The 22460-nt window shown below is 43.8% G+C and overlaps 2 protein-coding genes across 2 annotated transcripts in view; one reads left to right on the top strand and one right to left on the bottom strand.

Annotated features, from left to right (window-relative positions):
• MTNR1B (melatonin receptor 1B) overlaps positions 1–2229 on the bottom strand; it is a 31644-nt gene extending 29415 nt beyond the window's left edge. Inside the window, exon 1 of the mRNA XM_049823610.1 lies at positions 2012–2229. Coding sequence (XP_049679567.1) covers positions 2012–2222 — 211 coding nt within the window. The 5' untranslated portion in view covers positions 2223–2229. The remainder of the gene's footprint in view (positions 1–2011) is intronic.
• TAF1D (TATA-box binding protein associated factor, RNA polymerase I subunit D) overlaps positions 1–22460 on the top strand; it is an 815997-nt gene that overhangs the window by 504458 nt on the left and 289079 nt on the right. The gene's annotated exons all lie outside the window — the stretch shown is intronic.

Below are 22460 nucleotides of genomic sequence, written 5' to 3' on the forward strand. Positions count from 1 at the left end.
TCTGCTGCCGTTTGAACGAAGGAAGCGGTTCAGAAGAGAGCCCCTTTTTTGCTTCCCCCCTCGGCCGGCATTTGATGTCTCGGGCCGGCCGCGCTTTCCAGCAAAAGCCCGTCCCCTGGGCGCTCGCCGGTCCCCCCCCCCGCCAAAGCCCAGGCGCGAATCCCTCCGGGAACGCGCCTTCACCCTCTCCGAGGGGGCCGGGGGGGCGCCGGTGACCCACGGGGGCTCCCGAGGGAGCGAGGCCCGGGGGGAAGCTCCCTCCCCCGCCGCGGCGGGGTGCGCCAGCTCAGCTCCGCTCCGCTCCGCCCGGAGCAGCAGCGGTCGCCCCCGGCCCGGCGCTGCTCGGCGGCCGCGGCCCCCGCTCGGGGAACGGAGGAGCTCCGGCTGCCGGCGCTGCTGGCTACCGGGGAGCGCCGCCTTCCCCGGCTTTACCGACGCCGGTACGGCTCTGTTACTCCCGGTAACGGCTCGGTTCCCTTGAACGTAGAGCCCCAGTACAAGCCAAAGGAGCGCGCCCCGCGCAGCTCCCTCCCCGTTTCTGCCCGTGCTAACCCAAACCACGCTTTCAGTCCTCAAGTTCGGCGCTGCTCCGGGGGGTGCGATCGCTCAGCCCCGCGTAAACGGGACCCGCCGGCCCCCCCTCGCACGCAGTTAGACGTGTAATGATCAGGGAGAGGGAGCCTCACCCCTCTACAAACTGCTTCTGTTCCTAAGCATCGTTTAATTTAGAACAAGGGCGAACGAGTGCCTGCTGCCAGGCACCCATTAAAAAAAAAACCCCAAAACCAAAAACCCACCACAAACAAACCAAAACCACCCGCAAGAAACAAGTCAGCAGTTCTCCCTCCTTCCCCCTGGTGAAGCAGCACCCCGCTGCCTCTTGGGCGTGGAGCTGGATCGGGACGACCCAGCTGAGAGCACAGGGGCCGTCGCGATGTTGTGACCTGACTTCGCTCAGCTCTCAGCAAAGTTTTGTCACCCCGACCTGCGTGCGCATCGCAAAATGACGGCATTCAAGACCCGATGAAGGGAGCAGTTTCGGGAAGTGCTTGGTGCTACGAGAATTTTAGTAGGTACACCGCTATTTTGGGGGTAGAACCTTGTACTGCACCAATACCCGACAGCCGGCCGAGCGCAGGTATGCGAGCAGCAGCCGAACTATGAGCATCAGGTAACAGCCGGCAGCATCAACGGGGCGGGGGGGAAGAAACTATCCGCATGCAGCGGGACATACGGGAATCGGGTAAGAAACTGGCCGGAGGGAGGCAAATCCGAGAATTCGATGCTAAACTACGGAGTTTTGTAGTTTGAGAGACGTGTAACTAGCACAGCAGAGATGAGAAAGCGAGTAAGTTCAGCAAATCAAACACGCAGAGCCACACGTCAGCACACACAAAGGAAAACTATAGACACGATTCAGGAAAAACACCCCACTTTATTGGCTGCTTTCTGGTTGAAGGATGTTCGGCGAGGAGACAAGAAGCAAGACGATTCCGATCTCCTGAAAGACTACCGTGAACTCCGACGAAGACTCCGGAGCGCGGGCTGAGCCGCTTTCCCACGCGGGCACAGCGCCTCATCTTCAGAAGTACTCCCTCAGCAAGTTTTAAAGTTCCTTCTTCCTTCCTCCGGCCGTTTTGGGCACTCTTTGTCGCCGGTATTTTAATCGGATGGCACCGATTCCCCTCATCGGCAGCTCCGCAGAGACTCCCCAATGCCTCATTAAGAGCCGCTTAATGACCCGCATTCTCCCCGCACAGGCTAAGGGGGGGGGCAGGCTGCCGGGAAGGTCTGCCCCGGGGCTGAGGTCTGGAGGTCCCTGCAGGCACGGCAGGGCAAGAACCGACAGCGGGGGACTCCTGGGTCCCCTGCCTTCAGCAGGTGGCCCGCCCGGCCTCCACAAGCGGGCCGGTCCCCTCAGGGCACCGAGAAGCGGGGCCCGGGGTGCCCGCGGGGCTCCGGGCGCTCGTTACCACCTGCCGGGGCGGGTCGCCGGGGCTCGAGCCCTTACCTGAGTTCCTGAGCTTGCGGTTCTTGAAGACCGAGACGATGACCAGCAGGTTGCCCAAGATGTCCACCACGGTGGTGAAGATCAGCACGCTGGAGAGCACCGTCACCACCCAGGCGGGCCGCGGGGCACCCGCCGCCTCCCGCTCCGCCAAGCCGAAGCGGCTTCTCCCGCCCGGGTCGCAGCAGTTCCTCAGGGAGCCATTCTCCAGCATCGCCGACGCCCAGTCCCAGCGCCCCGGCGCTCTCCGCTCCGGCCGCTGCCCCCAGCCGCCGCTCGGCGACCCCGCTGACTGGCCGCGCGGGAGGGCGGGAAGGCTTTTAACGGCCGCGCCGGGCGCGCGGCCCCTCCCGCTGCCCGGCGGGGCTAGGGGCGGGGCTAACGCCCCCCACCCCCTTGAGGCGGTACGAGAAAGCCTGGGGGCGGGGCCCGAGCGCGAAGTGCCCGCCCCCGGCCCCGCCCCGGCGGGGGGCGGCTGAGGAGCGGAGGGGGGGCGGGGCGGGGGCGGTTGGCGGGAGCGGCGCCCCTCGGCGCTGAGGGGCGGGAGGCGGCGGCGACGGCGGCGAGATCCGTGCCCAGGGGCAGCGGAGGCGGCCGTGGCCGTGCTCGGTCGTCCTCGGCGGCGGCTTGCGCGGCCGGAGAGCGCGGGAGAGCCCGCGGGGGCAGGCGAGGGCGGCGAAGGGGCTGGTCGCCGGGCGGCGAAGCCCGTCTCCCTCAGTGCTGCTCCCGGCAGCCGCCCCCGGCCTCGTCCTGGTCGGCCGCAGGCGGCTTCCCACCGCCGGGCTCGGCGGGAAACCTCCACTTTCCGCGGCGGGGAACGGGTGTGTGTGTGGGGGGGAATTATTATTTTTTCTCCCGAGGCTGGGTGCATTGCGTTGCCGGCAGTGGCAGGCCAGGGAACCCCCTTCCCCTCACCGCCTGCCAGGCGCTTGGTGAGCCCCGACGGGTTTTTCTGATGCGTTTCTTGTTTTAGTCTGGGCTACAGACCTAAAATTGATTTACGCTTCGATTGCCGTGGCCTTGTGGTTCGCGTTTGAGCGAACCAGTCTGTCAGATCTAGAGGAAGGACAGCGCCCGTAGGGAGGCGACTGCAAAAGTCACCGGCAGGACGTGCTCCAACCCAATGTCAACCTCGGAAAATGTGTGCATTTCAGAGGTTTTTCCTTCCAAAGCTGCAGGAGTAGACAGTAGGGCATCTATGGACTTCACTCTGAAATTAAGCTTGAAACATACAGCTTCATTTGGGATCCCAAAGTGACAGATGCCATATGCTCATTTGCATTAAGTAAGATGCATACGACAGAGGAGGACAGGCACTGCACGTCTCCCTGCCTGGCTTCCAGCATGGCTGGCACAGTTACGAGGTGCTGCTGACAGTGTATCAGTGGGTTCACATAGCACGTGCTGGCAATTAGGGCTGCTCGCAGCAGACATAACTCGGAAGGGTTTTGTGTCCTACTTTGCGTGGTTTTCAGGCCAGCCAGGCCACACTGGATCATTGTGTTGCTTCCAGGTTTTGCCCCACTTTTGAGAATGATGCAGGAGCTATCCCCGCAGAAGAGGTTACTGTCTAGCTGTATTCTTCCTCTTTTGTGTCTGTTCAACACAGAGAAAGGTATGCCCCATGGTTTTTAAAGACTTAGATCTTGAGACAGCCTGCCTCGTTACGTTAATTTGGAAAAATGGGGAAAGTTTCTGTCCTTTCTAACAGCAAATAATTTATTATGGCACATTGCTTCTTTGAGATTTATCTCTACACAAATGTGCACTGGTGTAATCAAAATACTACAAAGTATTGTGTGGACTTCTTTTCCCAAATTAGAAATAGTTTATTGTTGTTCAATTTAAATGTATTGCTAATCAATTTTAGATACACTAAAGTAGTCCTGGTTGGAATGAACATGAAAGGGTGCATGTGGATTTTTGCACCAGTCTTATTTACACTGATTTTAAAAAAAATAATGATACCTCAGATGCTTTCTGTTTAATGTAGGCAAGACATAGGGCATCATGATCCTTTTCAAACTACAGATGGAGTTATCACGGCTTCATGGCTTGAAGCACAGAAGGACTGTCTTCTCAGAATTATCACTCCTGAATAGTTATTTTGCAGTTCTGCTATAGGAAAGTAATAATTGCACACTTCACAGAACAGGCTTGTTCTTGATGGAAGCATGAGTTTACTTGATTTTTCTTTTTCTTTCTCCAGAAATTTGAAAGGAAGTTTATCCAAGGAATTGCCTATTTTCTGAATTCATCAGTGCAAAGGATTTTTCTCTGGTGAATAAGAATCTACTTTTAAGAAGAGCTTTTGCGTTACAGTGTCTCCCTTTATCTACCTCTGTTCCAGTTTCCCTTTTCAGAAAGTTGGTATCCTCATTGCTTGTTATCTATGTACTACTCTAGTCTTACTGACTTATTATGGAAAACTTACAGATATTATCATTTATTTTCATGCCTCAGGCTGTTTCTGGGCATCTTTCCCGAGTCTGTATAAGTGCTTTTAGGAGAAATGTACCATTTTGTTGTCTGTTATTACTACAGGATTTATCTTTAACTGTTTGTCAAAAGCTTAAACTGTCCCTGAGCATAAATGTGACCTTTCAAGGTAGGCTTTGCTCCTGGCATTCTCCAGGTTTGCAGTTCATCCACACAAGAGGAACACTATATATTTCCCTGCCACACACAATTGTTATGTATCATCACTCATTTTGTTTTATAGCTCCCGAAAGTGTGCCAAGTGATTTAGAGAAAAATTAGAAAGCTATGGCCTGAACTTGGCCTGAAGTATGAGCCTGCTACAAAATGTGAAATAAAATAAGTGTTGTACAGTCTGTCTTTTGTGGCTGCACTGGCATTTGACAGTAGGAAAACAAGTAGGTGGGAATCAAAATGGCAGCTTTTCTGCCTCAGCAACCTGTAAAGAGCAGGTTCTTCATCTGATCTGAATTTCCACTCTCTTCATTTATATCAGCAACATAGGTCTGATTTATTATTTAGAGTTATCTATAAAAGGATAAGTTATAAATGTTAATCTTATTTGCTTTTTAAAATGATTGATTAAACTGCATTAAGCAATCTACGGATGTTCTTACTCAGCTTTTTAGTAACCTTATTTCAAATTAACTAAATTCTCTTTGAAAGTGAAATGCGTGTTTAAACCTATTGATTTTTATGATTAATACGAAGTAACTCATTATTGCAGGAAGTACTCCATCTCAAAGAAAGGGGTATATTCTTCACGCTTGTATTGTTAAAACCTTTGTATTTTTAAGTTTTGGGAAATTTTCTCCTATGTCTAGGAAAAGTAACTGTTCTGTGTTTCTTTTTGAAAGCAATCTAAGTTTTCTAAGGCAAACTATCTTTGTGTTGCAGGATAAGACCAGGAATTGCCTGGATGGTGGAACAATCAACTATTCTGTGCATCGCTCTGCTGATGGAGTCTGTACTCTCTTTTTTTTTCTTTTCCTTTTTATTCTGAAGACAAATGGCTGCTTCCTAGAGATCCATTCATGCACTTTGTTTTCTGTGTTTTGTTGATTTGATTTTCTGAAGGGACTTATCTTTAATTGGTCACAGAAGTAAAAACTTTTAATGAGCATGAATGAAATTTCAGGACAGAGGTTCCTATTGGTGAAATCTCTTGAATTTTGGGTATTCCAGTAGAACAGAAGAAGAAATTATGTCTCTTCTATGTTTGTTATGTCAGCACACATTTCTACAAGACCAAAGGGCACTTAGAGCTATAATGCACAGTCTGCAAATAATGTTCCTACTTCTGTCTCCGTTTGAGTTGACTGTTTTCACAGTGTACACCATGGCAGAGGCTGGAGTTTGGTCTTCTATACTGCTTCCATTTCTATCCAATTTTGGTTTTTTTTAAATAGTTCTTTATATATTTTTGAGTCAGCTCGAGCCCAGCCACTGTTCAAATGAAAGCCAGTTTGCCTGTCCACTGCTGTCATGAGCCTGTACAGAAAAGTTGTATCTCCTTTAATAAAGAAGAGTCTGTCTTTTTTGTAGGGACAGAAGATTCACTTAATAACATTTTCTGGTCTGGGTTTCATCTTTTCCCCTGCATTGTTAATATTTTTGGGGTAGAAATCAAAGCCTTAGTAGGGGAAGGGTTATTTTGTTGTCCATAATTTTCCAACCCTTTTTTCCTGCTGAAAATTGCCCATAAAATGAGATCTGTCACCTCATTCTCAATAATTTATTGGTATTTTAGTCATACTGAATTTCCATGGCACATAAAAGGATCCTTTTGCTGTGAACTGTCAATAAAAAGAGTCACCTGGATTTGAAACTTTCATCTAAATAGATTGGGCAAAACAAAGATGGGGAGCAAGAAGGGATTTAGGTTGGGTACATCTCAACCTAAGAAAGAGAGAGAGATCGATCTGTTTCCAAAGGACTGTGTACGTTGGTTGTACTGCCATCATTGGATAGGTGTGGAAGGTAGGTGGAATAGGTAACCTTATGCACATCTTTCTGTGGAAACTGAAGAGGAGCTTTGATGACTAGTTTAGACCAGATACTTCAGTGTTAGGTGATTAAAGGTGACTCTTGCTTGGTGAAGACCACTCCAACGAGTCATAGCAGGGCTAAAAGTAAACCTCAATCTCCTGATTTGGATTCAGTATCAACATTTCAAAGCCATCCTATTTCTAAACATGCTCACCTATTCCACCTTCCCTATTCTTTAGTGTAAGTAGATGCATGTACATATGTATTTTGTGTACTATAGATATCTATATACACACATACACACGCACACTTTCTATACAAGCTACTGTTGCTGTTCCACTCCTGGGACTGTTCTGCCAATTTGTATCATGCTTTTCTAATGTATAAGCTCTAGGCTGGAATGGAAGAAACTGATTTTCATTCATGACCCAAACTAATATTTGAACTTACATTTTTCAGGGGTGAAAGGCTAATTCCATAATCCCACATAACCCTTTGACTAATCCTTTTTAAGATGGAAAACAGAGCCACAAGAAAATAATTGGTTTATATTATTAAAGGGAGCTGCCACAATCCCTTGTTCATGTAGCATTCAGGTGCTGTTATCTCTGTCCTTCAGCTTGTTTTTGCAGGCAGCTGCCGGTTTTGTCACAGCCAGAAGTCCAAGTTGGGCTGGGGAGGGAGCGTTGCACTGGCAATCAGGAGGTTCTGAAGTCCTAGTGGTGGCTGTCCCATGGATTTGCCACAGCACTGGGGCCAACTAACTTCATTTTTTTGTTTCTTTTGTTGCATTGAAATGAGGCTAAGGAAACTCTGTTATGTACTTCTTGGGAGGGAGTTGAGAGTTAATTAGTTAATGATTTAAAATATAATTTTGCTATGCAGCTTATTGTCTTTTGTTTAAGTTAATGCAAAGCTGTCATGGATGGCCTAAGCTGCATAAAAACCAGCCTGTAGTTACTCTGCCAGCAGTAACAGATGGTCTACTTCACGGGGTTGGCCATGAGTTCAACACAAGCTGAAATTTGGAACCAGGGAATAATTGGGTTTGGCGAATCAAATGAGTTCACAACTTAAATACAACTTTTTAATAAAGGGGCCAAATTTCATTCTTCACCATCATTTTCCACCAGTGTTGTCCCAAAGACAGTATGAACTGTGCTGTCTTGAGCTCTGTCACGGTGTCAAGGTATCACCTGAGATCAGTCAGGTGGTGGCCACAATATGCTCAAGACACAGAGTTACAACAGCCTGTTTCTCTCAGGAGTGGAAGTCTGGCTCTTTCTCTTCTAGCCAGCTCCTGATTTTCACAAAACCTCTGTATAATAATCTCAAAACTTGAGGTCGTGACTCAAATCTGGTGGAATTTAGCAAAAGTTTAAAAGTTGTTGGGAGGGGCTAACAAAAGGACAGATGTGTTAATAGAAGGCCTGATTATCTTAAGTCCCATTTCCTTAGGAAGTTTAGGTTACAGTGGTCCGGTACTTAGGGCATTTCCACCTAGACTACCTGGTGCTGTATGCACCTGGTTCTTGTATGCCAGGGAAATAAGGACTGGGCCTGGAGCTGGAACATGATGGACTCATGGGAATCAAAAGGTGAGTCAGACTTGGTGACTGCTTGATTAGAGTAGATCATTTTCTGATAACCACTGTCACACCAACCAAATAATGTGCTTAGCTGGATTTCTTTTTCCACCGTTACCTGTGATTCAGAGGCAATGGTCTGGCCCTTTCACTTTGGTAACTAACAAGAGTACCAGTGAGTCAACAGTGGTTGATGGTGTGGTGCCATTCAGTTGCAATGTAAGATGGATCATGTCTTTCAGGGATGGGAGACAGAACAATAGATCATTGTGTAAATTGGAACTTACTGGCTGGATTTATTGCCTTGCCTGAATAACAAAAGCTGACCCACTGAATTATCTGCTGCCCTAGGTATAGCTGCTGTTTGGGGGTAATGCATTTAGAGCCATGTATCTCTCTTCAGTGACAGTCAACATAAAGTCTAAACACCACTTCAGTTACTGTGTTAGTGTTTAAGAGAGAAACATTATTGTAGTACCTGAAGTGGTGTAGTGCCTTTGTGATGGTCTTCATTCTAGGTGAGTTTCATCTATTAAAGTCTTTGAGGTGAAGTGTGGTTTTATGGGCATTAAATCATTCGCTGCACTAGAGTACTCTTCTACTTAATGTTGAAATTACCCATCTAGTTTAGGATTTTAGTGTGTCAGTTTCAGAAAGGCTTCAAAAGAATCTCCAGCTACTCTTTCATCAAGGGTGCAGTAATAATCACGCTTTTCTTCTGGCACTCTCCTAGCACAAGGGACAAAATCATATTCGAGCACAAAGTTATATTTATGGTAAATGTTAACTATTCATGCATTGACTGGAATTCGTTAACTGGACAAAATGCCTGGAGGTGTATTTGTGGAAGTGCATCAGGACTGTTTTTTAACGCAGTATGATTATTAAGTCAAACAATAAGAAATGAAATACTGCCAGACTTGGTATTGCTGACATGGAGGATATGACTGAAAGCGGAACATCAGATGAAGAATTCAAGAAGCAATTTGGAACATGCTGTGGTGGCACTATGTCTAACACTAACATAATGGAAAAAAGTCAGTGTATCTGGCTTTATGAGGTGAAGCTTGGCTGGCAGTAGGTGAGGGCTGCATGGGTTACAGGGAAATGGTGTAGGACATGGATGAAAATTAGGAAAGGAAGAGATGGGAAAACTGGTCTCTTTTTCTAGTTTTGGATTTTAATTAGTACATTACTGAAAACAGGATACTTGAAAAATGCACTAATATGAAGGAGTTTAGAGTTCATAAGGGGATAGGCAATTAGAACTATTGGACATTTAAGGTTTCACAGAAGGGAAGGAAAACAAAACCAATTCTGATTTTAAAAGTTAAGGTCCTTTAAGTGCATATAAACAGAAATAGAATATAAATAGTCTATTTCAGTCAAGGATCTCAGAGGGGCCGCATTAAAAAAAAACAGTGGGCCACTGAGATATGCAAATTGACAATAAGTGATTATTTTGGCAGGAGAAGCCTAATAATCATTTCCCCCACTGTTGGCATGGTCTAAACTTGATTCCCTTGTGGAATAAGGCTGTCCATTACAGATAAGTAGTCATCCAAAACTGTGTCATAGGGTGACACAAAAAGGGTTGAATTCACATTTCACCAACCTTAATTTTGCTATTTGTCTGACACTTTCTTGACTTGCAACCTTCAGCTGCAATTGTCTGGAATTCTTTATATGTCATGTCCTATGGTTTTTTTAAAGAAAGAAAACTGAAAATCGAATATTCTGTCATTTAGGATTTACTGACCTTTGTATGGGCTGTCACTGATAGTGAACATTATATATTTAAATCTCTACAGCTCTCTTCCCTTCAAATTAATGAGATAATGACTAGCACAATTAGTTGTCATTCTCTTTTCTTCATCAGCATTAAATGAGCCTGAGGCTATTGAGTTTCACAGCTGCTTGCTTTCAGCAGAAGACCGGAGATGCTCAGGAATCTGGGTTTCATTCTAGAGTCTGGAAAGCCTTTGTTTTTAGGGTTCTGACCTTTCCACCTGTTTCTCCTATATTTGTTCCCTTCTGCTCTATCCTACCCCGTTCCTCCATATCTGCTCCTTTCTGCTGTATCACGCCTTGTCCTTCCTCTAATCTCTTTTCCTCCCCCTCATTGCATTGTTACTGTTTGCTTTCTCAGACAGCCCTTGTCTGCCCTTTGGGATCTCTCCTTGAAATCTCGGTACCTCCCTTTCCTCACGTGCAGGGAGTCTTCTTGCCTAGCAAAGCCCAGTTGACCTTTGACTACCATGGAGGTTTTGTTTTACCTTTTTCCCTACTTGTATGGCTTCTCAATCTCACCACCCTTTTCCTGCAAATCAGTGTCAATCAGTCTTGCATCTTCTTTCTCCCTTGCTGCTGATCCATCTTTCTCTCCCCACGTACCTGTACCTCAAAGTATCTTGTCTTACTGCTTTGTTTGCTTTTTATTTATGAAATTCTGGCTTCATCTTCTAGAGCAGGCTGGTCCTTGTACCAGCCTTGCCCAACAGATTGTCCTAATCTACTCTTTCCTCTCACTGTGTCCTGCTTTTGACTTGCATTGGACTGATTTTTGTCCTCTCCACACTAAGTGAAGAAAACTTCCTTTGTGTGTTTAAGGGTGTGCAGTCCTAATGAAAACTGTGCCCCTGAAACATGACAAAGCAGTGGGAAAAAATCTAATTGGAAAGGTTAAGGAGAATACAGTAAGATAGGCTCTTACTCACCAAAATAGGATCTTCTTGTCTTCTGTGAGACTGGAAAAGCTTCAAAAGAAAGGAGAAAGTAGCCCTGCACTGTTGTGCCATAGGACTTTCCTGGTTTTGTAACTCCTGCAGAAATACTGAAAGTTCACTACACCATTATTGCTATGTTGCAATGAGGGTTTTGCACTTCGAGAGTAATAGTGCCTATGACCCTTAACCTGCACTTTGCTAGTGCTGCCTACTTGTACTTCTGGTATTGCTACCTCATGTCAATAAATTTAAAACTGAATTGTTAAGAGCTTTACTTGCTTGGAAAAAAAAATCAAGTGTTAGACTGAAATAAAGTATGTCTCTAAAATTTTATTGCATCAGCAAAGCCTTTCTGAAATTCATGTTTATATAAAACAAAGGTTTTACTGAAACAAAGATCGCACTAATAGTTTTTAATATTAAGACTCTGAATCGTTGTACTTGAGGTCAGGATTGGGACGGGGCAATGGATCTTCTTCAAAGCTTTCACTTTTTCCTATCTAGTCTTGTGATGTCATAACTTGCAAAGGTCTGAGGGCAGCCCATCATTACCTTCAGGTATCGGTTACACACCAGCCTGCTCATCTTTGAATTGTTATGGTCTATACGATTTGCACAATCAGCAAAATCGCCCTGATGATTCTTCAGGCATGAAGTCCAACTCAGTCCACCTTTTAAGTACCCTTAGCATTTGTTGCAATTGATTAAAATTCACCCCAAAATTTAGTGGCCTATTATAACACACAATTGTGACGATTTCTTTAATAAGTGTTACTTTAAAATGTATATAGTAAGAAATATCATTCTTCCATAGAGTTTACACTAAACATACACATACATACATATTGTAAATTAGACAAATTATGGTATTTTTGGACACAAGCCACACACAAAGACAACTGGAGCCTACATAGACAATTACAGATTGATTGGAAATAGATGGTACAATTTCATAGTTACTCTTGATCATGTTTGAATCAGAAAGCTGTTGTCTTCCCAAGTATAATGCCTGCCTGTCCCTGCTGTTTGCTGTCCAGAAAATTCCATCTTGTTCCATAGTTCATCACTGATGCAGAGCTCTAATCTCAGAAGAAATATCATTATTTATTCCTAAAATTACCTGATGAGCTTCTTGATAAAAATTTAAGTTTTTCCATCAGATTACTACAGATTGCATATTCTACACATATGTAGTGTTTTGATATCTCCATAAATGGGAAAACTCTGGTTTCTACCCTATGCTACTTTTTATTTACCCCAGGTCCATCAGTTTATTCATTGTTGCTTTAAAATGTCTTGGCTGTAGCACTACACAAACGTGCAGTCTTTTAAAATGCAGCTGATACATTTCTGTATCTAACTGATTTACCTTTGCTTTTCAACACTCAGAATATTAAGTTCTATAAATAGACAAAATCATATCCACATGCATTTTTATATTACATACACACCTTCATGAGTTGGTGATCTATTAATCATATTCACTATTAATAAAAGAAGCTATACCCATCATCACTGAGAGGAACAAAGTTTGGAGATAGAGACACCTTTGATTTGGATCCAGTTTTCCTAGTTACTTTCACTTGTTCATATTTTTCTCTTGTTTTATCTTCAGACAGGACAATTGACCTATAAAAGTATTATGTCTATCCCATTTCAGATATGATAATAAAATGAAATTAAAATAAATTTAAACAAAGTTAAGCAACTTATAATTAATAATATTCATAGAGTTGGAATGGATTACTTTTCTGTTCTACCTCTGGAAGATAAAACAGGAAGGATTGTTATTAATACTTATCATCTGAGTTACTCCAGCTCAAGTATCTCCCTCCATAGGATTTTCTAGGGATGTTAAAGGCCTGATTAACTGCATTTTTTCTTTTTTATTTCATACAATTAATCAGCTAATGTCCTCATACTATTGTTTAGAAGTTCTCAAGCCATGCTTATTATCCATTTATTATCTATTACTTATAACCAATAAGTTGTTTTAGCTTAAATTAGCAGGTTTTATTTATGCATAGATTTCTACTATCTTTCCTTTTTTTAGTTGTTGTTTTGTTTTTTCTCCATTTCCTTCTATGTACCCTAAAAAAATTACTTTTTCTCACATACCACTTAAAATCATATTATAGTGTTAACTTCAGTTTTCAAGGGTTAGGTCTGTCTGAGTTCAATAAAATACCTGATACCTCCACCCCCTCTCTCTACCTTTGTAGGGTCACACCTAACCCACCATTCTTTCAGTTGTTATCTACTCACATGCCAGTAGCACTTTGTTGGTGTTTGTTTTCAAACTTGTCCTTCCCCCCCCCCCCCCCCCCCCCCCCCCCCGATTTTGTAGCCAATGGAAACCTCCCTGCTAGGTTTCTTTCATGCATGTACTCACATTGTTCACTGAATTTAACAATACCGTCTGTGAGTTTGAACTGCTTGTTTTCATGTTAATTGTATTGCATTTGTCTGGCTTGTTCTGCAGTTTTAAACATTTTACCTGTTCTACCAGTTAGGTATTCTTTTGTATGTGGTTCACTTTTTCTTTGCCTTTTTTCTTTTTCCTTCCCTTTTTTTCTCTTCGCTGGGTGAAAAACTGGCTGGCTGGCTGAGCCCAGAAGGTTGTGGTGAATGGGGTGAAATCCAGTTGGTGGTGGGTCACAAGTGGTGTTCCCCAGGGCTTGGTGTTGGGCCCTGTTCTGTTTAATATCTTTATCAATGTTCTGGATGAGGGGATTGAGTGCACCCTCAGCAAGTTTGCAGATGACACCAAGTTGGGAGGCAGGTTCGGTCTGCTTGAGGGCAGGAAGGCTCTACAGAGAGATCTGGAGAGACTGGATCGATGGGCTGAGGCCAATCATATGAAGTTCAACAAGGCCAAGTGCCGGGTCCTGCACTTTGGTCACAGCAACCCCATGCAGCGCTACAGGCTTGGGGAAGAGTGGCTGGAAAGCTGCCTGGTGGAAAAGGACCTGGGGGTGTTGGTCAACAGACGGCTGAATATGAGCCAGCAGTGTGCCCAGGTGGCCAAGAAGGCCAACGGCATCCTGGCCTGTATCAGAAATAGCGTGGCCAGCAGGAGCAGGGAGGTGGTTGTTCCCCTGTACTCGGCACTGGTGAGGCCGCACCTCGAGTCCTGTGTTCAGTTTTGGGCCCCTCGCTACGGGAAAGACATGGAGGTGCTGGAGCGTGTCCAGAGAAGGGCAACCAAGCTGGTGAGGGGCCTGGAGCACAAGTCTTATGAGGAGCGGCTGAGGGAGCTGGGGCTGTTTAGTCTAGAGAAGAGGAGGCTGAGGGGAGACCTTATCGCTCTCTACAACTACCTGAAGGGGGGTTGTAGTGAGGTGGGTGCTAGTCTCTTCTGTCAGGTGGCTGGATATGATAGGACAAGAGGAAACAGCCTCAAGTTGAGCCAGGGGAGGTTTAGATTGGATATTAGGAAAAATTTCTTTACTGAGAGGGTTGTCACACATTGGAATAGGCTGCCCAGGGAAGTGGTTGAGTCACCATCCCTGGAGGTATTCAAAAAGCGCATAGACGGGGTACTCCATAACATGGTTTAGTAACATGGTGTAGTGGGCATGGATGATGGTTGGACTCGATGATCTTGTAGGTCTTTTCCAACCTAAATGATTCTATGATTCTTCCAAAATTTTTCAGAATGTGTGTTAGAAGAGCCTGAAGCTGATGCTGCCTTTTCTCTTCTTGTTTTCTAATTCTGGGGATCATACCATATTTGGGTTTTCTAGTTATATGATGCTTCACTCTTATCCCTCTTTCTTAGGTCCGATTGCTGCAGGTCATTGTTAGCAAATATTAAAGCCCTGACTCATTTCTGTGTTTATTATCCCGTTGAGCCTTTTGTTCATCTCAAAATTTTCATTGCTTGTTGGAACCTCTGTGCTAATTCAACTAAAGAAATAGTTGCCAATCTGATTTGGTGGCTGCTGCTGCTCAAGCTAGGTTCCCATACTGCTATCCCAATGGTGTTCTCTCATTTAACCCATCGCTCCATAGAGGTATCCACTTCAATCTGTCTGGGACTTCAGTTCCTTGTGAGAGCAGTTTCCTTTTACACCTTTGGCCCTTCCCTTTTCCTACAGTCTTGATGATTAAAGAGCTATTGGTTTTCTCTGCATGGCTGTCTATATTGCAGAGCTGGTTTTGCAATAGCACATAGTGTGGTGAGTAACTGCTTTTTTCCAGATTCCCCAGCACAATTATTATTATCAGTCTCTAGTCTGGATGGGTCTGGATCTCTCTGTCTTTCTCCATCCTACTATTCTGCATCTCCCAAAGAGCCATAACAAACCCTTTACGAGTTTGAAATTGTGCTTACATGGCCACTGTGTGTTTTTCTCCTCCTTTGTGGTCTGCCCCTGCAGGAGGATGGCAGGGCTCAGCAGCCTGGCTGATTCTAATGGAATATTCATTTCTCTTTTGTATGCTCCTTCTCTAAAAACCCCACAAACAACCCTTTAGCACTTCATTAGGTTCTTGCTTTACTCCATCAGAGTAGCTTCTTGATTGCATTGGGCACAGCCTGCCTCTGGTATTCAAGTGTTCTTTGTTACACTGATGGACCTGGCAGTTTGTTTCCTGATCACCCCTTAGCTCCACTAGAATGGTGGACCTTCTCCAGTGATCCAGTTCTAATTTGACCATGAGCCATGGGAAGGGGAGGGACGAGACTCCCAAGACGATCACTAGGAGGGAGAGGGCCCACTTTCCTCTTTCCTTGCACTGATCTTCTGCAAGCAACACAGCAGAATGCTTGTGGAGCATTATCCCAGCAATTCAGATCGTCCCCATGCTTCCGAAGCATTTTCTATATATCTGGTATTGCTGACTGTCTTCTTCTTCTTCTGTGTTATTTCTTAGCACTGCCTTAGGGGTTATGCTATTCTGCCACTCTTTACCACCACACTTTCAGCACTTACCCTGAGAAAGGGTATTGAGGGAGTTATACTGTCAAAGGTAACAGTTTGTATAGCTTCTAAACTATTCCTCTCCCTAGATTTTTTGCCTTAAGTTACTGTGATTTACTTTTGTCCATACCACTGCTGTATCTCTTAACCAAGCTTTTAGTTTATTGCATACTGGCTTCCACAATTACAGATCCTGAAGTTGTAGAACCTTAGCCCCGGGGACAGACCATCCATGACAGTTGTTTTAATTGTGACCTAGTCATAACTTGGGGCTTGTCTGCCTGGTTGTTCAGAAGACCACAGACAGACCCTAACAACTTTTTTAACCCCACATATACCTCTGTGCTCTTATTTGGCTTATGCTCATCCAGGTAATACAATTATTCAGTTTCTGATCTTTCATTTAAAGCTTGCCCAGTGCAACATATCCACTCAGCCTGCTAGCACTTCTCTCATTGGTTCCCAGATCTACCTTAAACTTATTTATCTGGGATTTTTTTTTGGTTTCCTAAACCAGTTTTGTCTGACCCAGAAGATTGCACTCCTTTAGCGATCAGTAATTGCCTAATGTGATTTACGTTTACAGCCTGGGCCTCTGGTACTGTCTTTCCTTTTTCTTTCATTCTGCTCCCTCTCACTGAAGTCCTAGCGTTACCTGATCAGAAAGTAACTCCCCAAACACACAAAGTATGTTGAGAGAGGAGACATTGCTTTATTCTGCACAGGGTGCAAGGTGGAAGATCTCCACAAATGGAGCACACCTACTGAGGTTTTCAGTCCGTACTTACACACTACAGTTAAAACACCATGCCTAGCTAATACATATGTTCCGCCTAACTATTGCATATTCATTATGTTGAGCAAGCATGACGTGTTGTTCTCTTGAGCAATCATCCCAGAGTCTTCTATGCCTGCCCTGGGGGTCCCTGGTGGTCCTTTGGGGAAGAATCCCCCTCCTACTTTTGTCCTCTTGTGGGCATGTGTCATCTGAGGACACCAAGGTCTTTGTTTCTCTTGCCAACCTCTCATTTCTCAATGCCAAAGGAGGATGTATGTCCTTAACTGGCAAGTCTGTGACTCTGAAATGTCCAGTATCTGGTGCCTTGACTATTATCCAAACACTCCTTAAGCATCCTCTGTTGTAAGCAGAATCTTAAACTGAATAAATTTTACCTTCAGCACACATAATCTAAACAGTCCTTGAATAGCAAGCATATCACACTTCTCATGTTTTAAGCTATCACCACCTTCTTATTTGTTAATCAGTCTTTTGAAGGCTTGAGGCAACACTAGGACATTTACTTAGTCACCTTAACCCATTTGTATTCATAGGGTGAAGAAACAGCCTTCTATTCTGAACAGCCACCTTCCCATTTGCTAAATCTGGCACTTCCCAATCTGGCACATTCTTCTAAATTTAAGCCCGACTTTCTAAAATGGCTCCTCTGACCAGGGTCATTTGAGTGCACCTGAGCAGTTGCCACCAGGCACCTGGGAAGCGGTGGCATCCTCACAATGAGGGTAATCAAGTTCTAGTCCAGCAGCGTTACGGGAACGGCCTCAATCCTAGACGCAAGGAAGCATGTGCAACATGGAGATGTACATAAGCTTCAGGCAGCTATTTGGTCCTGCCTGCACGTTGTCTCGCAAATGCTGCTTTCTTGCACTGGTGCCCTCTCAAACACTTGGACTTTAGTTTTGCCTTGACAAATACACCCGAACAGAAATGGCCAGGCTGAGTGGCAGAAGAGGCGCAAAGAAGAGCTAGCACTTGATCTCAGGGGAGTGATGAAAGTGTGAGCAAAGCACTGCTCCTGTCTTCAGCAGTTTCTGATCTGCTTCTTTCCTGTCCGTGAGGTCAGCAGTGGGCTGTCAGAGGGGATGTGTGCGGGGGGAGACATCACCAAATTTTGGGAGTGTGACTGATTATAAATGGAATACTTCACACATTAATATTTATGCAGCGTGCCCACAAATGGCAAAGGAAGGTTAATTTTAGATTAAGTTGTATTTCAGTGGAATACAAATCTGAAAAGGTGTTGTGAGACTTCAGTGGCACAAGTGATATGAAAAAGTGAGGTTTTTGTCTGATCAGTAGGCAAGGGAGTTTTATCATATTAAATCTATAGGTTTCCATGAATGGCTGAAGGTACATGAAGTCCTTCATCAGTTTCACAGCCTATTGCAGACAGATTTTAGTGCAACTGGTTACTGTGCTATTCATTATTAAATGAGACCATATTATCCCTAAGGGGCTTGAACCATCACCAAAAATGTTCTAGCTTTGGTTTTGACCATGCCAATAATGGTCTCACCTGTCTTGTTGCATGCTACAATTACTCTAATGTTTTACTTCCTGGCTACTTTAGAAGTGGCAAAACTTATTTTGGTAACATAATGGTAGGATATATACAGGTTGCAATACAGTTTTGATCTGTATTCCTTTTTTTAAATGCCATTATATCAAATCCATTAAGTGCTTACAATGGATGGGCTGAAAAAATGACTAACAGAGAAAAATAGAGAGGTGCTGTATTTCTGTGTCTCAGTGACTCAGCAGCAGATCTGCTGAGTTCACAAAAAATTTTCTAATTTTTAGTGCTGCAAACTCGATTTCAACTGCGCTCTTGACTTCCCAATTACCACCATAGCTAATAAAGAAAACTCTTTGAAATGAACACCCCCATGCTGTGTTCTTTTCATTACCTATAAAATTGCTCTGACAGCCTCCTATCTTCTCCATGAACATATTTCTGAATTGATTATGAGACACTGATTAGCAAGGACAAACCTCACCTTGATTTCCAGAACCCCTGTTGAATAAACAGGATTTGCAGTTAAAAAACCCCATAGTTTTTAAAGTTTGGAACTAAGCAAATTGCTACTGCAACCAGTGAAGGAGTAAATACAGAACTCCAATCATCTTGCAGACTTCTATAATACTTTAGTTAGTGTAGCACCAATTCTAATCCAGAAAAGAAGTATTTAAGTTTGAATATGCTTTACTTTGACTGTGTGACTGAATACCTCGACAAGAGGTAAGTGATAATCTTTGTAGTGATCCGAATCCCTCAGAGCAGAGGCGTGAGCTCCAATGAGCAATGCCTTCATGAGGCTGTTTAATGCTAAGCACCAAATTACATATCCTGGATTGCTCTCTTATATGTATTTTAGTAAGACAAAAGGATGATTTGTTTTAAATAAGCTAATTACCTTTAGGCAAGAGATCAGTACTGTTAATGGCAGAATTCATGCAATTCCTCTACAACCACACCCATTTTCACAGACCGATGCACCTACATGCAGTCTGTTTAATAAGACACATTCCCTATCTACTAGCTGCAGAGATTAGACAGTAGCTGGATCAGAAGAAAAATGTTTTTTAATTCCTGTTTCTTCAGAAGCTTCTCTTGCTTTCCACAAAATGGTAAGGAGAATGGACTCTGAAAGACAATGATTTTTTTTAATTAAAAAAGAAGTTTGGAAAGTGTACTGCAGAGCAGTAGTTTGCTACTACTTATGGATTCTTCTCCAGTTTTAATTTTTTGAACATACAGCACAAAGATCACAAGGGTCTCGTAGGTCTTGTGTTGAATTCTGTCTGTGAACAGGCAAATAACTCCTTTTGCTCTGAGCTCTGTTATTCTGATCTGCTAACCTGCATGTAGTCATAATTCAGAAGCAATTGTTCCAACAGGGCATTCTCAAAACATTGAATCATTGTCATTAGTCATTCAGCATCACAAGCAGTACTTTTTCAAGATTTTATAATTTTTTCTTATCTAATCAAAAAGAGAAGAAGGAAGAAGCTTTTAGTCAACCATAAGCTTAGGTGCATCATTACCAAAGTTACTAGACTGGTTAAGCTTTTTGAAGATGGTGTACAGATGCCATTAGAGTGACTGTGAGATTATTCTACAGTCATGGTTGCCAAACTCTTAGCTCAGAGGACACCTCGGACTTTCCTGTGAGCTCCCGGCATTGCAACATGCAGCAGGTCCATATACTCAACCATTTAATATGGTTTTGCAGACTTCCTTAGACAACACACTACAGCTTCAAGGTCTTCAAAAACCTGTGGGAAACCAAACTGATAAAATTTTCCCCTCTATAGGATTATAGATTATGGATTGTAAAACCGCTCCCAAGGTAATCTGAAAATTGATAGGCCATAGCTGTGCTTTCATTGTGAAGGGTTCAAGCAGCTGTTATCTCTGCTTTATTGCCATGTGATATATCACACTGTTATGGCCATATACTTTTATTGTCTCCACCATGCGCAATGTGCCTGTGACATTGTCTTGTCAGATAGAATTAGGTTCAGAGATGCTATTCGAGGTAGGGAGCTTTTTTACATGCCAGAAAATTGGAATCTAATAAATTGCTGTAATTTACATAAGAAAGCAAGAATAATGAGAGGTGGCAGGAAAAGTAGCCAACAGGGAAGTACATACAAAATAATTCAAGCCTCCAACAAGACACAAGAAGATGACTTTACCAATGTCCTTTTTATCACCCAGCATAGCTACTTTTTTGGGGCCAGTTTTATTATTAGCTGGCAGCAAGCCAACAACTTTCCCTCCAATTAAGCTGTATTGGCTCTTCAGGGCTTTGGAAGGCTGAGCTGGATTCTCATCATCCTCATCAGCCAGTGAGGAAACAATGGGATTTTAATTGTTGAATCTTCATTGCTGATAATAAGAAGAGGAAGAGGAGTAAAGAGCGCAGGTGATTTTTCAGATTCCAGATCTGTGGTTGTTGATAGTTATACAAGTCATATTCTAACTTCTAAAATGTAACTGCCTTATTATCTGTGAAATCCTGTTTTATCTTTCCTCCCTTTTATTACATGAAGGTTGTTATTCTTCTTTATACCTTTAGGAACTTGCCTCATCACGTCACTTCTTTATATTTCGTCTCCTCAACTGGTAAGTTTTGTCTTTCCTATTTACACAGCAGAGCCAGTTGGAAAGTGCTACCTCTTCTGCCCTAGGAATGCTTTTCTGAGCTTATCTATCAGCCTACAGATCTCTTTTCATTCAAGTACTTCCCTAAAAGTTACTTCCATTCTTACAGAAAGTCAGCCAGTGGGTAGGAGACTCTAAACAGTCACTCCACATAGCAAAAAGATTTGAATAAGCAAAAAATTGTTTTGGTCATTTCCTCCCCAGCATATATGTTCCCATTTCCTTATTGGCTTGGCCTTTCATCTCTCTAGAGGAGTAGTCAAGACTAATTCTTTCCAGAGATTTCTGTCTTTCCAAGGAATTCTCCAGAGGTTGTTGGAAAATTGATAATACTGGGAACGCCATAACACTGAAAACGGAAGTAGGAAAAAATCTGAAGTTAAACAAAAATAATCTCATTTTTATATAACTACAGTCACATTTTAATAGCTTATGTTACACTCAGCACCTACTTTTGAGAGTCCTCATATTTCCTCTGTTATCCCAGCTTTTCACTGCAGCTCTTCAAGTTTAGATTCCTATTTGGATGTGAATAGTGAGTGTATACAGTATTCTAGGTGAGTCATGTCTTACACAATGTTTCATGCTCTATATGGGAAACTTATGGACTGATTTACTGTAGGGTAACCTTTTCCACTTTGGTGGCTTATGTTTATCCTGAGGAATAATGAGAGCTTCATCTCCTTCATTTGCTTCCTGTAGATGACTTCTCAGCTTTCAGACAAAATTCTCATTAGTTGATTGGTACCCAGAGTTCCATCCTGTACTGTTAAATGCTCATCCTATTTTGGTTACTCAGAGTCACCTAGTTCTTCATCTGTATGTCAGCATCTTTCACACTGCTGATACCAGCTCAATTTGTGTTCGTGTCAGTGTATTTATCCACTCTAATCTTCCAGTTTGTCTTCCTTCCACAGTATCCGTTGTCACTCAGTCCTTTGCCACCATTCAATTTGTACATCTCCCCTACAATACAACTTTTATGCCACTAGTTGGAAAGGCATGAGCTTATGAAGGTCTCCACTTCCAAATCCAGCAGTTGGCAAAAGCTAAACATAGTTGCAGAAAAGAATGGCTGGCTGGAGACGACTGCAGTCCAGAAAATGTGAGGCAAAGAGCTAGAGACTTCTTGCACAGAGCCTGAACCCCTGCTGTAATGCGCATAGGCTCATCGGCAAGAGCGAATCATCCTAAACCAAAGAAGGCCATCTTACATAGTAAAATCATGGAAGTGTTCAAAGGTACCACTGTTCCATGAACAGAATATTACAGAGAACAGCCAGACACCCCAACCATCCACAAGAAAACCTCAGGAACAGTGGCTGTTAACTTGATAGTGTCTTGCCATGCGAGAAGTCATTGGAGGAAAAATGTCAGGAGAAGGTGCAAAACTATGGCCGCGCTGAAGAAAGGTTTTCGACACTATCTTCCATAACATCCTTGTAGAGAAGGAATAGATCAGCAGACGGCAGGGTAGATTGAAAACTGGCTGAACAGCTGAGCTCGGAGGATTGTGATCATGGCAGGAAGCCTAGTTGAAGGCCAGTATCTAGTGATGTACCCAGGGGTCAACACTGGGTCCAGTTCTGTTCAACACCTTCATTAATAATTTGGGTGATGGGACAGAGCATACCCTTAGCAGTTCTGCTGATGACACAAAATTGGGAGGAGTGACTGATATGCCAGAGGTTGTGCTGCCATCCGGAGGGATTTGGAGAGGCTGGGAGGAATGGTCTGACAGGAACCTCATGAAATTCAACAAAGGGAAGTGCAAAGTCCTG

The sequence above is a fragment of the Accipiter gentilis genome, chromosome 19 (genome assembly GCF_929443795.1).
Source record: "Accipiter gentilis chromosome 19, bAccGen1.1, whole genome shotgun sequence".
NCBI lineage: Eukaryota > Metazoa > Chordata > Aves > Accipitriformes > Accipitridae > Astur > Astur gentilis.